A 13,165-nucleotide genomic window follows, 5' to 3' on the forward strand; every position below is an offset into this window, starting at 1 on the left:
GACAGGGACGGGACGGGGACGGGACGGGGACGAGGCGGGACCGGGGAGGAGGCCCCTCCGAGGAGGGGGCACTGCAGGGGGTCAGCCAGGCAGGGAGGAGAGGGGGGGAGGAGAGAGGGAGAGGGGAGGGGCCAGAAAGGGAAGGGTGGGGGGCGATGCAGGGCGGGGCGGGGCGGGTGGGGAGTCTGGGGGGAGTATGTGGCACGGATGGGAGGGGTCCCGGCTGGGGCGCGGCAGGTCCGGGAAGGGGGTGACACGGGAGGTGGGCGGGGCCGGCGTCCGGGGGCGTGTCCAGCAGGGGGCGTGCGGGGCGGGCCCGGGGACTAGGCGGGTCCGGGGAGGGGGCTGGCCCGGGGTGGCCCCAGCCTGGCCGAGCGCGGAGCGGGGGCGCATGGCGCCGGGCGCACGGCTCGGGGGCTGCGAACAAAGGGCCCCCGGCGGTGGCAGCGCGGGCACGTCCGCGCTCCGACCCCGGCCCCGGCTCGGCCCGGGCCCGGCCCCCTTCCCGGGCGTGGCGCCCCCACGGAGCCGAAAAATGAAAGGCGCCCTGCTCGGGCCGCTGCTCCGGCTCCTGCTCCTGCTGCTGTCGCCGCTGTCGCTGCGGGATGGCGCGCGCGCCGCGCAGCCCCAGGCCCCGTGAGTATCCCCGGGCGCCGGAGGAGGCTGGTCGCCTTCCGGGGAGGGGGTCGCAAGGACTGGCTCGGAGAGTTGCGGCGACCTGTGGAAGGCCACCTAGCCTCCGCGCTGGGGGGGAGTACAGTCTTGTTCCCGAATCGTACTGGGGGGGGGGCGCCCGAGGTGGGCCCGTGGAGGCACAAAGACTCCCGAAAGCTAAAGTCTGGGAGGCCAGCCACGCCCCTCCCACTTCGCCCCGTTCGTGTGACGGGGCTGTCATCTTGGGCGGTGATTTCCAGTTGTCCAAGGCACGGAGGTAAGAAGCGCGTGTCTTAGCAGAGACGTGGGAGGAGTGTCCTGCCGTGCCTTGCCCTTGGGTGGGCCTGGTGGGGGGCGGGAAGGAAGTGTTTGTTTTGCTTACACATTTTTCTGGAGGTTTGCTTAGAGCTGGTGGGTGGACACAGGGAGGCGGCGAATCCACTAGCTGCTGGGGACAGTTTCCCATTAGTTGGCTCGTAGGGCGTATTTCCAGACCTGCTAAGTTTGGGTAAGTCCTGCGTGGCTGTGGGTTCAGGGGGGCTGCCCTGGCCGCACAAGCCCAGCCTTTCAGTCCAGCTGGGTGTTCAGGAGGTGGCTGGTTCAAGCAGCCCTTGTTTAGGAATTTCCAGAAAACAGGTAAGCAGTGAGACTAGGTGGACGTCGTCTTTTCCAGTTTGCTCTTTCTGGTCACAGTTGGAAAAGTAGGACAACATACTGCGCTCTGAGAGCTGAGATTTCCCTCGAGCTCCGCTTTGTGAGGCCATGTGACATCGGAACCTTGCAAAGTTTTGTCCTGATGCTTCTTGCAAAATTGCATCTCTTAGAATAGAATAGGCAGTTTTTGTCTCCCTGAGGACATTCGGCAATGTCTGGAGGCATTTTTGGCTGTCACAGCTAGGGGAAAGCAGCGCTGCTGAAATCTGGGTGCAGGCCAGGGGTGCTGGAAGAGAAGTCCCCAAATGACTGCCCGGCTTCAGGATTAGCTGGCCTTTTGGCCAGACCATGATCCTCCGCACCCCCCCAGCCCAAAGGATCCTGTCTTAGGAACAGCCACAGATACCCACTTCTGTGACCCGAGGAATTTTCGTACGAGGAATCCCTGACCCCAGAAAGCAGCATGGGTTTGCACACTGTTGAAAGAGCAGTTCTGTCGACACTTAACCAAACACACTTTCCCCAATCTAGAACCTTCTGAGACCAGCAGGGTGAGAAGATGCCAGTGTCAGCCCAGATGCTGGGGGACGGAGGGGGTCGGGTGTGATAGCGAATGGCTAGTGTTCATCCCAACAGCTGCTAATGGCTGCGACTTCTGAACAGCACGGATGGTCAATTTGGTTACATCAGGTTCTCCGGGCAGTTGGATGAAGATGCTAACCCAGATTTTGGGTTAGGACTCTAGAAGGTGACCAGGGAAAATGAATATGTAGATGGCATATTTCTCAGACGCTCTTCCACACTCAGCACGTGTATTCGTGACACCCGTCTAAGCTCTAGGGGTTAGACAGAAAGAGTACGTCCCTTCGAAAGGAGGCCACATTCCCATGCTGGAGTGGGACAGGGCACCTATGAACCTAGGGTCATTCTGTGCCCTGGGCAGTGCAGGAGTTAGATAGTACACAGCATGTACCTAGAGTCTCGTAAGCTCCAGGTGGTCCTGGACTTGGACAGTCCACAGATGATCCCAGGGGACTGTGCCTGGTCACTGTTCAAACTGAATGGAGCACAGTGTAATCCCAGAGTCAGCGTATGCTGTGGCCAGGGCTATGGCCAGGCAGCACACAACACAAACCCATTGTGTCTTTTGAAACTCAAAGTGTTTAATGATGTTTTCATGAAGTCCAGTTTATCAGTAATTTCTTTTACGGGTCATGCTTTTGGTTTCTTGTCCAAGCAATTTTTGCCTAACCTAGGCTCACAAAGACCTATGTTTTCTTCTAGTCCTTCTACAGTTTTACATTTAGTTCAGTGACCCACTTTGAGTTAATCTTAGTGTATGGTGTGACGTAAGGGTCAAATTCATCTTTTTGCATGGGGATGCCATATTGTCCCAGAGGTGATTTTGAGGAACTAGAAATCTCTCCTAATCTCATTGCCCTGTCCAGTGTTTCCCTTTACCCTCCTTTCTTCTGGTGTCCATTGTTCTGCATGGTTGGGTTTGGGGTGCCTTTTTCTTGCTGGTGCTATTGGCGCTTGCCAAAGCTCATTGTAAATATTTCACAAGGTTACAGAGCCTTTGTAATTTTCCTTGGGAGCCTGGGGGAGACAGGACCTCTCCTACCTGGCTATGATCTGGTGCATGTTTCTTATTCTTCTAAAACATCAGCTTCCTATCCGGAAAGTGAGATAGCAACACTTCCCTCTCAGAAGTGTCTGCACAGTCAATTAGAGGATTTTCAGAAAGAGAGGGCTGTTTGGATTCCATTGTTCCCAGAGCTTTTCTCATCTGGGGCTGCCTAGTTTGTTTTCAGGGTTTGTTCTGAACGTGAATGCTGCAGCAAAGCCCCTTGTTCCTTTCCCCTGGGCTGTGGTCTGGCTGGCTGAGTTAGCATTCTGGTCTCTCAATGATTGGGTCTTGACTTGACTTCTCCAGGGCTTATGTTCTGATTCTGTAAATGGGACTCGTGTTAGCACTTCCCACAAGGTGGCTGTCATCCTGCTGGTTATCTGGCTTTATAGAGGAGAGTATTTCAGACAGTGGGCATGGCATGTGCAAAGGTCCTGGGGCAGAAGGAAGTGGCTGAGAAAGGAGACTGGAGGCCAGAGTACAGAGAGTAGAGGGTGTGTGTGATGCTGGGTAAGTCCAGTGAGGCCAGATTCTTATCCAACATGGGACTTCAGAGGTGAATAAGCCGATTTCATGCCTCAAAGACTGTTGGGGAACAAAGACATGCAGAGCAACAGTGCCAGCCAGGGATGGTCAGGAAAAGCCAGGAGTCTGCCTGGGGAGTGCCCCGACCCAGCCAGGGTGGCGGTGAGGCCAGGGGTGGGTCAAACCTTCACTTCGGTTCTCCTTTCCTGCAGGGGCTATTTGATTGCTGCTCCCTCTGTCTTCCGCTCGGGAGTGGACGAAGTCATCAGCGTGACCATCTTTAACTCCCCAAGGGAAGTCACGGTCCAGGCTCAGCTGGTGGCCCAGGGTGAGGCAGTGGCACAGAGCCAGGGAGCCATCCTGGGTAGGTCCCTTGGGTGCCTGACCAAGGCTCCCATTGCAAAGTGGAGCCATTTGCTGGCCTTTAGGGCTGGGGGCAGTGTGGGCCTTGCTTTGTTTCCTTTCTGCCTCACATCCCCAGACGGAGGGAGGGAGGGCAGGTTGCATTCTCCCCATTTTACAGATGGAAAGAGTAAGGCCCAGGAAGGGCAGCCACCTGCCTTGTCTTGGAAACCAGCGTGCATTGTTCCTTGGCAGCCCTGGTTCTGTGGGCACAGATCTGGACAGAGTCGGGGCACCCATCTGTGCCAGCTTTGGGCAGAGGTAGAGCTGGGGGCCTGGCAGGGATCTCATGACCACTTCAGACCTTGTGTTGGGTTTCCAGGACCCTTGTGCCATCAGACCCTCACCTGGGCTCACAGGTCTTTTCACTGAGTGGAGCTCAGGCCCTCAGCCAGTTTCTCCCCCTCTCTCCGTGGTCAAATGTGGATAACAAGAGTGTCAGCCTCCTGCGCAAAGGTGGTGAGTGCAGGGACCTGCCTGCAGGAGCTGGAGTCTCGCAGGGCCGGCAGACTCATTCCCCATGCAGAGCCTGACGCAGCCACGGGAGACACAGAGAGATGATGTCGGGGGCTCCAAGGCCAGCGAGGCAGCACCTGGGGACAGGGGGCGTTGTGGTCAGAGGAAGTGAGATTGTGGAAGCTAGAAGAAGGACTACCTAGATGAAGTCCTTCTAGAACCTTCCAGAAGTCCTTCTAGTCCTAGAAGAAGTGGGCAGTCCTGATCTGTGGCTAGCCAACTAAAACCCATCTCAGGTTGGCTTCAGTAGCAGAGAGTTTATGGTCTCTCATAACTAGAAGGAAAGTCCCCTGGCATTGCTGGCCAGCTTCTTGTCCTACATCCTGATGGAGTCTGTGTTTCCCCCAAAGATCAGAGGGAGTGCCAGCTTCCCAGGACTGCTGGATAAAGTCCCAGGATTCCCTCTGGTTGGCCCGTCTTGGGTCATGTGATCAACCCTTAACCAATCATTATGACCAGAAGGGGTTGCCTATGCAGATTGGCACAGAGCCCCAAGAGAGGGGAGTGGAGACTTTCCAAAGCCACATGGACTGGGAACTGGGCAGGTAGCTCCCTCATGGTAACTGAGGTCCTGTTAGCAGGAGATGGGGGAATGGATGGTGGGAGGCTAAAACAGTAGGTGCCTAATTGAGTCCTGGAGGCCAGAAAACCCAGGACAGGTTTTGGAACCACAAATGACCCAGTGTGGGTAGCAGAGTGAGGTGATAGGAGACCAATCAGGTTCAATGGGGTGAGGTCCACTGGGGACCTCTGTCTCCTCTTCTTTCTCTCCACTTTTCTTCTTGTTCCTCTACCCTGGTGTTTTCCCCTTACTCTCCTCACAGCTTACTTTGGGCAGGGGCCAGGGGTGAAGTCAATTAAGTACATAGGCAGGCCAACTTTCCCCCGAATAGGTCAGCTCTGTGCATCCCCTCCAGCCTTCAGCTCTCGCCAGCTTGGAGGAAACCTCCTGCTTCTGCCAATCCCAGCCAGGCCAGCCTGACCCAGGGTGTGTTTGTCCACAGAAGAACCCTTCTGGGTTGAGAAAGTTTCTGTTTGCAAGGCCGCAGCTCGGGGAGGCAGGAAAGCACAGCTCCTGATTTAACCCTTTTTCATTTTATTTTCATTTTTAGATAAAGGGACAATCAAACTCAAGGTAAGCTGTGAATTTTTTAAATCATAAACCCTACCTCGAAAATAAAGAATTGCAATTGGAAGGGAACAGGAGACATTGTGTGTTGCGAGAAAAATCATCAGTGGTGATGTAAGAAACGAATAATGAAATTTAGAAAAGGCAAAATCCACCCATAGTCCCCTTTTCTTACTTTTCACTTTGTATGTTTCCCACAAAGCCTTGTACATATATTTTCTTTCATAGTTTCAATTAAAGGGTACATACCGTGGTGTTTCCTGCTACTTTCTCTCAACACGTTGTCGTCAACATACTTCCCTGTTTCTAAGTCTCTGTCTTTGTGGTTTGCATCTTATTATAAACAACACCCTGTTGTGCCTGTCTCGTATACTCATTTACTAACCTCTACCTTGTCCAGGTTAGATTTTTTTTTTTAGATTATTTTCAGGGTTCTGATACTATAATCCAAAAGTTGCCAGCATCTTTGTGCATAAAGCTGCATTAGCATCTTGGATGCTTTCTGTAGCCCAAACACCCTGGAAGATTTGCAGGTTAGGATCCAGGCCTCTCTCTGGGTCTCGCTATGTCTTAGAGCTGGGGTCCCCAAGGCCTGGGGACCTATGGTGAGTTGTATAATTATTTCATTACATATTGCAATGTAATCATAATAGAAATAAAAGTGCACAATACATGGAATGCGCTTGAGTCATCCTGAAACCATCCCCCTCCCCAGTCCGTGGAAAAATTGTCTTCCATGAAAACTGTCCCTGGTGCCAAAAGGGTTGGGGACCGCTGCCTTAGGAGACACAGCAGTACCCGTTCGTGGCACCACCTGCAATATATGAGGGACCAAATTTCCCCATGTCCTCTTAGCATTGAATAGTGTTGTTTTTAAATTATTTCACGTACCAAACTGCACTGCAAGGAATTCTCTGACGTGGGTTTTTCAACTGGAGTCCTTAGATTTCAGGGGATTTGGAAGCCTTGAAATTGCAGGCGTTTTGGGGGGTTAGCTGTTCCTTAAGTTTTAGCAGATGCTCCAAGGAGTCCCTGACACATGGGCGCAGTTGAGAATCATTCTAAATGATAATGTGCCCACCCGCAGCCATCAGAAGGGAGGCTGAGACGGTTCCTCCTCCACGGGGCGTGTCATTAGTGTCTAATTGCTGTGGGGCCTCGTGTTCGATGATAGAATCCTTTCCCGAAGGTAAAGGTAGCAGTCTGCACCTGGGGGTGGTTTTGTCCCCCGGGGGACATTTGGTAATGTCTGGAGACATTTTTCCATTGTCACATCTGAAGGAGGAGGGGGCTGCTATCGGCACCTGTCAGGTCAAAGGGCAGGCGTGCTGCCAAACGTCCTAGGACGCACAGGCTGCCCCACGGCAAAGAATGGTCAGGCCCCAAATGTCACCAGTGCCGAGTCTGAGACACTCTGCAGAACCATGGTGCGGGCATTGGGTGAAAGCCACGCTGCTCTTACATGTGCAGAATCCCCGTCCCCACCCCAGATGTGCCTGCCCTGGGGACTCGTCTGGGGCCAGGACAGTGTCGGGACACACGGTTTGCAAGCCAGTGCTGTGGGCACCCAGCACATTGGCATTGGCCGCCACGGGAAGGCCCTGCCCAATCCTTGGCCTTCTCACCTGTGTGGTGAGGATGCAGCTTAGATGCCCTTGGTGGAACTTTCTAGAGAAAGTGTCCCTAAAACCTTGCGACACTTGCTTTATTCTGATGTTTCATACTTCACCCATGCCTCTGTGTAACACATGTCTCTTAAGCATCTGTTAAGTCCTGAACATGAAGCTGGACAGGTTCCCTGCTCTCTCAGCTACCGGCCTTGTTGGTGGCAGGCAAGGGGGTGGATCAGACAGTTGACACCCAATGACATCAGTAGGATCACCTCATAGAATAGAAAGTTCAATAAAAAAATTCAATTTTATTTTAAAATATACTGGAGAAAGGCAGGGAGGTGTGTAGGGCTACGTTTTATACAGCAGGGAGAGCCCCTCTGAGGAGGTGACATTTGAGCTGAGGCCAGGAGGAACCACCCTGCAGGATCTGTGGGAAAGGCGTTCCAGGCAGAAGGAAGAGCCAGTGCAAAGGTCCTGGGGCAGGAAGGAGGAAACAAGAGGCAGTAGCCCATGGCCTGGAGCAGAGCGAACCACGTGCTCTCTTGTAACCCATGCGAGGGAGATTTTCCCATCTTTGCAATCAGTCTCGCGAGGATTCCTCTGCTCCGGAGGCTATCCAGTTTGGACAGCAATAATGACACCTTGTTGCCACCATCCATGGGCGTCTAACCATGCGCCAGGTGTTTTATACTCGTGATTAACTCTCCTCACAGTAGACATCCTCACCGCTTTACAGCAGAGGAGACGGAAGCTCAGAGGCTCGGGCCAATCAGGTTGCTTCTCTCACGGACACACTTGGAGGGCGACGTCCCCCTGCCACGGGTCTGAGTCTCAGGGAGAGCATGAGGCCTTCTGGGCACTGGGCTGGGGCCTGAGGCCAGGCTTCTGGCTGCTTGCTCTCCTGGGCACACATCCGAGGGACGCGATGGGTCAGTGGGCTGCATCCTGGGCTTTCAGGAGGGCAGAGAAGGGTCCTTTAAGGTGGGACACACATCCAGAGCCGGGGGGGGGGGGGGGGTCCTGGCCTGGCGGGGCGGGGCGCTGGGTAAAGCCAGCTGCCTCTGGATGTTCATGGGGGTCAGGGGACAGGCCTGGGGTGGAACTGGACACTCCGCACGGCCCTCCCCAAGGGGGGGCCTGTCCCGGGAGCCTCTTCCCTCAGCCCTGTCCCCCTTCACCTGCCATCTCAGCCTCCAGCGGTGCCAGCCTTTCCTGGCTGCCTCCCTAATGGCCTCGCAGGGCACCTTTCCCCCGCGTGGATCTCAGCCCCCAAGCCCTTGGTTGTCCTCCATGTTAAACAAGTGAACTTGGATCCCTGAGATTGGGTATGAGGGGGAGCGGAATCTGCTTAGTCTAGAATATTCCAGAAAGACCTCTGGGAGCAGGCAGGTACAGGACCAGCTAGGACCACTGCTTTGAGCTGAGGGGGCTTGGTTGCAACGGTGGCTCTGCAGCCTTCCTGACCTGGAGCGAGTCACTTCCTGTCCCCAAAGGCCACGTGTGATTCAGGCCCGGTACTTCCGAGCACCCTGGGTGGGGGGTGTCTTGTCACCCTGTCCCCAGACTTGGATACGGCTCTGAAGTGCTCTGAAGTGCTCGGGCACCTGATGGGCGGGAGCTGCGTAGCTACGCTGAGCTCCAGCCTTGGAGCTGCACTTCCTCTTGTGAGCAGGGACCCGTTCTGTCCCTACGCAGAAGGAAAGAAGGCAGGAGAACCCCAAAGCCAGGCCCGGCCCACTGAGGGTCCTTCCTGCCTTCCTTCCCTGTGGGAGCGGGAAAGCTCTTCTGGGGGCTGCGGTTTGTGGCCTGGCCCCCTTTCTGTCCTCAGGGGAAGCCTCTTGTCCCCCCAGCCTCTCTGTCCTTCTAACATGCAGTCCCCACCCCTGCAAATTTCCCTCCTGCCCACACATGCCTTGCTCCTGGGTGGTTGGGACTTTTTCTCAGCCTCAGGCCAATGCTGAGAGGTTTCTAGAAACAGGGGCAGGTGAGGGTTTTCTGTTTGGAGCAGGGAGTGAGGTTGGTTGGTTCTGAAAAGAAACTCACAGGCTCCAGAAGGCTGGTCCTAAAGGCGGCAGGCGGGGCTGGTCCCTCTATACTGTCCTGAGCGGACAGGAGCGGGGTGGCAGGAGAGAAGGTGGGGACTGACCCTGAGCCAGAGATTTGGGGCTGACCCTGTGTGGTCGCAGGGACGCGGGTCCTGGCACCACCCCGGCCTCACCTGTGCAATGGACACGATGGTGCAAAACGCCATGAGGATGTCACGGAATTCGGCAGGATGCTTCTCGCAGCCGTTCACTGTGACGGTGACCAGGGTCCCTTCCACCGCTCGGGGGACCACACCGGTGGATGCTGGCAAAGGAGCCCTCAGAAGGGGCACACCCCACGTTTGAGTGGTTTTAGGAGGGGGGGGTACACATGGGTCCCCATGTGAACTGCGGACAGATGATGTCCACCCACCGGGTGCCCAGGGACGGCCAGAACGTAGTAGCTGTCACCACATGTGCGTCACACCGAGGGAGGCGTGACCTTTGTTTGCTTTAAGCACGAATGGAGCCTTTATAGACAGAGTATGAGTTAATTGCAGAACTGGGGTGTTCTGCTCATGGCTTAGACAGACAAGAGGGAATTGTATAGGGCGGGCTCCGTCCCCTGAGGAGTGGAAATTTTGTCCTAGCAAAGTGTCCACTCCAGGGAAGACCCTTACGTCTCTGCAGTGCTTTTCTTCTTGTTTTTGTTTTTTCCATCTATGTGGGGAAAAAAAATTGTAACCATTTTAATCATTTTAAAATGTACAATTTTAACCATTTTAACATGTACAATTCAGTGGCATTCAGTACATTCACAAGGTTGTGCACTACCTCTATCTAGTTCCAGAATGTTCTATCACCCCCAAAGGAAACCCTGTCCCCATGAGCAGTCACTCCAACTCCTCCTCCCCCAATGCCTGCAACCTCTAATCTGTCGCTGTGGATTTGGCTGTTCTGAACATGTCATAGCAATGGAGGCACACACTGTGTGTGTGCCGTGTTTTTAGAGCAAGGTAACACGTCTGTATGTGATATATGTACATACGCATATGGACACACACATAAAAATGTGCACACGTCCACGAGGGCCCTGGGTTCTCAGTCCCCGTGCATGGGCTGTGAAGTCACTTGGCAAGATGAGAGACAGCTCTGACTCGACAGGGCTAATGAGCGAAAGTAGCTTTGCAACTTTGTAGTGTGGAGGAGACTCTGTCACTGTAGCTGGGCTGGCATTTCCTAGGCTTAGCACTGTTGATAGTTGGGGCTGGGGCATTCTTTGCCATGGGGGTGTCGTGTGCACTGTAGGATGTTGGGCAGCATCCGTAGCCTCCACTCACTAGATGACAGTCGCATCTCCCACTCCCAGGAGATATGACACCCAAAAACATCTCCCCAAACTCCCCAGTGTCCCCGGGGGGGGCACAGTCACCCCCAGGCTAGCACCCCCATTGGAGACTTCCAAACTACTTTCCCCACGTCTTGGCCCCTGGCAGGGTAACACCTTTGTCCCAAAGCTCTGGTCTCTGCCTGCAGGTGCCCACGGGCCTCCGTGGCCAGGCGCTCCTGAAGGTGTGGGGTCTCAGCCAGTGGGCAGAGGAGGGTCCCCTCTTCCACAACCAGACCTCGGTGACAGTGGATGGCCGGGGCACCTCCGTGTTCATCCAGACGGACAAGCCGGTGTACAGGCCCCAGGACCGAGGTGGGCGGCCGGAGCAGGCCAGTGCGGGGTGGGTGTGGCTGGCCATGGTCTGCAGGGTGCCACACGCCTCTCTTTTTTCTTCTAGTGCTTGTAAACGTCTTCACCGTCTCCCCAGACCTGAGGCCCGTCAACGAGAAGGTGAGATCGGCTTCTGAAACTGTGTGCCTGGAGCACGCCCACCTGGGACCACTGGTCAGGGCCACCGTCAGCACCCCCCGCACCTTTTATTTCCTGCCTTCCTCCTGAGGCTCTGTGCCCCTCGAAGGAGCCGCTGGGGGTGTCTTTGTGACAGAGGGAGGCTGGTGGGTGCACCCGGCTTACTCCTCCTCAGCCAGGAAGCGCTGGTGACCGTGGAGGGCTTTCGGTGGCCATGGACTAGCATTTAAATCCTAACTGCCAGGCATTCATTCAACCTTTATTAGAAAGAAAACACAACTGCCACATCAAATCCATCATTTTTCCTTCAGAATAATAAATACATTCTCACAAAGAGGGCACGGATCTTCTTTTAACTTTTTATTTGGAAATAACGTCAAACTTAGAGACCTGTTGGAAGACCAGCACAGAGAACTCTGTGGCCAGGTGGCTTTTGTAGCAACTGCTCGGATCTGCTATCGACACACAAAAGCAGCCATAGACAGTATGTAAATGAATGGACACGGCTGGGTGTCAATAAAGCTTTATTTACAAAAAGAGGCAGAGGGCCAGACTCGCTGAGGGCTATAGTTTGCCAACCCCTGACCTGGAGCAATAGTTCTTGAACTTGACTGTTCGTCAGAACCACCCGATAGGTTTGTTCACACACAGATTGCTGGGCCCGCTCCAGAGTTCTACATTTCTGCATTCCCAGGTGCTGCTGGTGTGAGGAACACACTTTGAGAAACACGGGTGTAGGTTCACTAATTGCAAATCTACAAATGTAGCAAAACCTACATTTTGTACATTTATGTCCCCTCCCCCTCTGTGTACATATATGTATATATACACAAATATATGTGTGTTTATGTATTTAGTATACTTATATATACACACACATACTTATAAAATTATTTTAATGAGTCATTTAAGAATAATTTACAGATATTATGTCTTTTTACCCCTGAATGCTTTTGCCTGTATCCTTTAAGAAAAAGACATTCTCTTACACGAGCAATCATCACATTTAAGAATTTTGACATCAATACAGAAATGTTATCTATTAATAATATAAAATACATGTTGTTCCAATAATATCATTTATGGCATGTTTCATTGCTGGTCCAGGATCTAATCCCGGATGATTTCTTGCATTTGATCATCACGTCTCTTGGTCTCCTTTAATTCGAATTATTTCCTCACTGCCTTTCTGTGTCTCTCACGACTAACATTTTGGGAGAGTCCAGGCAGTGTCTTACAGAGTGTCCCACAGTTGGCAGGCCCGCTGCTTCCCTGGGACCAGGCTCAGGTTGTGCACCTTGGGCAGGAGCCACAGAAGCAAAGCTGGCTCGTCCCTGGTGCCTCATATGGGGGGGCACCTGGCGTGGGCTGTCCTGTTGCTGGACGATGTTAACGGTGGCCAGTGGTTCAATAGAGTCTGTCTGGTTTCCCCTCCGCGAAGTCCCTGTTTCCCTTTTATAATCAATAAATAATCCATAGGGAACACTTGAGACTGCGGACACCCTGTTACCCCTCCGATGTTCCCCTGAGAGTTCTAGCATTGGCAGACGATGCAAAAACCATGTGAGTCGAAACTTACTGTTGCAAAGCAGTGATTTTTCTAACTCAGTCGTTTCCTCTGCATTTATTTGTTGGCATTCTGCTGCAAGGAGGAGCTTTCAAAAGGCATTGGTTGTACAGAAAGAGATTTGAGTAAACTGATAAACTGCACCCATACATAGCAAAGAGGTGAAAGTGGTCAGAGGGCAACTCCCACTTTGGAAACCCTAAGGAGACTCATGGAAGGTGCCTACTGTGTGCCAGGCTCTGTTCTAGTGCTTGGGGCTCGTCGCTGAGCAGATCAGATTTGGACCCCATCTGTGGGTCTATATGCCTGCAGAGTTCCCTGGTGAGTGGTGACCAGCCTAGAAGTGCAGTTCTGTGGGTATACGCAACTTTTTCTTAACTGGAATCACCTGCAAATTATGATGCTACTTTTTTGGTTTCGTTTGTTTGTTTGTTTGTTTTAGAGGTGGGGTCTTGCTGTGTTGTCCAGGCCAGTCTCGAACTCCTAGCTTCAAGCGATCCTCCCCCATCAGCCTCTCAAAGTGCTGGGATTACGCTACTTTTTTATTGGATACTTTGATGCATTTGCCCATGTTTTTGGACACAGCCTTGTAA

General features: G+C 53.4%; 1 protein-coding gene across 1 annotated transcript in view; it reads left to right on the top strand.

Moving 5' to 3' along the window:
• The first annotated feature begins 363 nt into the window (after nucleotides 1–363).
• CPAMD8 (C3 and PZP like alpha-2-macroglobulin domain containing 8) overlaps nucleotides 364–13,165 on the top strand; it is an 89,278-nt gene continuing 76,476 nt past the window's right edge. The window contains 5 exon segments of the mRNA XM_069483198.1: nucleotides 364–636; nucleotides 3,676–3,827; nucleotides 5,494–5,516; nucleotides 10,684–10,849; nucleotides 10,935–10,987. Of these exon segments, the coding sequence (XP_069339299.1) occupies nucleotides 392–636; nucleotides 3,676–3,827; nucleotides 5,494–5,516; nucleotides 10,684–10,849; nucleotides 10,935–10,987 (639 nt within the window). The 5' untranslated portion in view covers nucleotides 364–391.

This window comes from Eulemur rufifrons, chromosome 2 (assembly GCF_041146395.1).
Source record: "Eulemur rufifrons isolate Redbay chromosome 2, OSU_ERuf_1, whole genome shotgun sequence".
Lineage (NCBI taxonomy): Eukaryota > Metazoa > Chordata > Mammalia > Primates > Lemuridae > Eulemur > Eulemur rufifrons.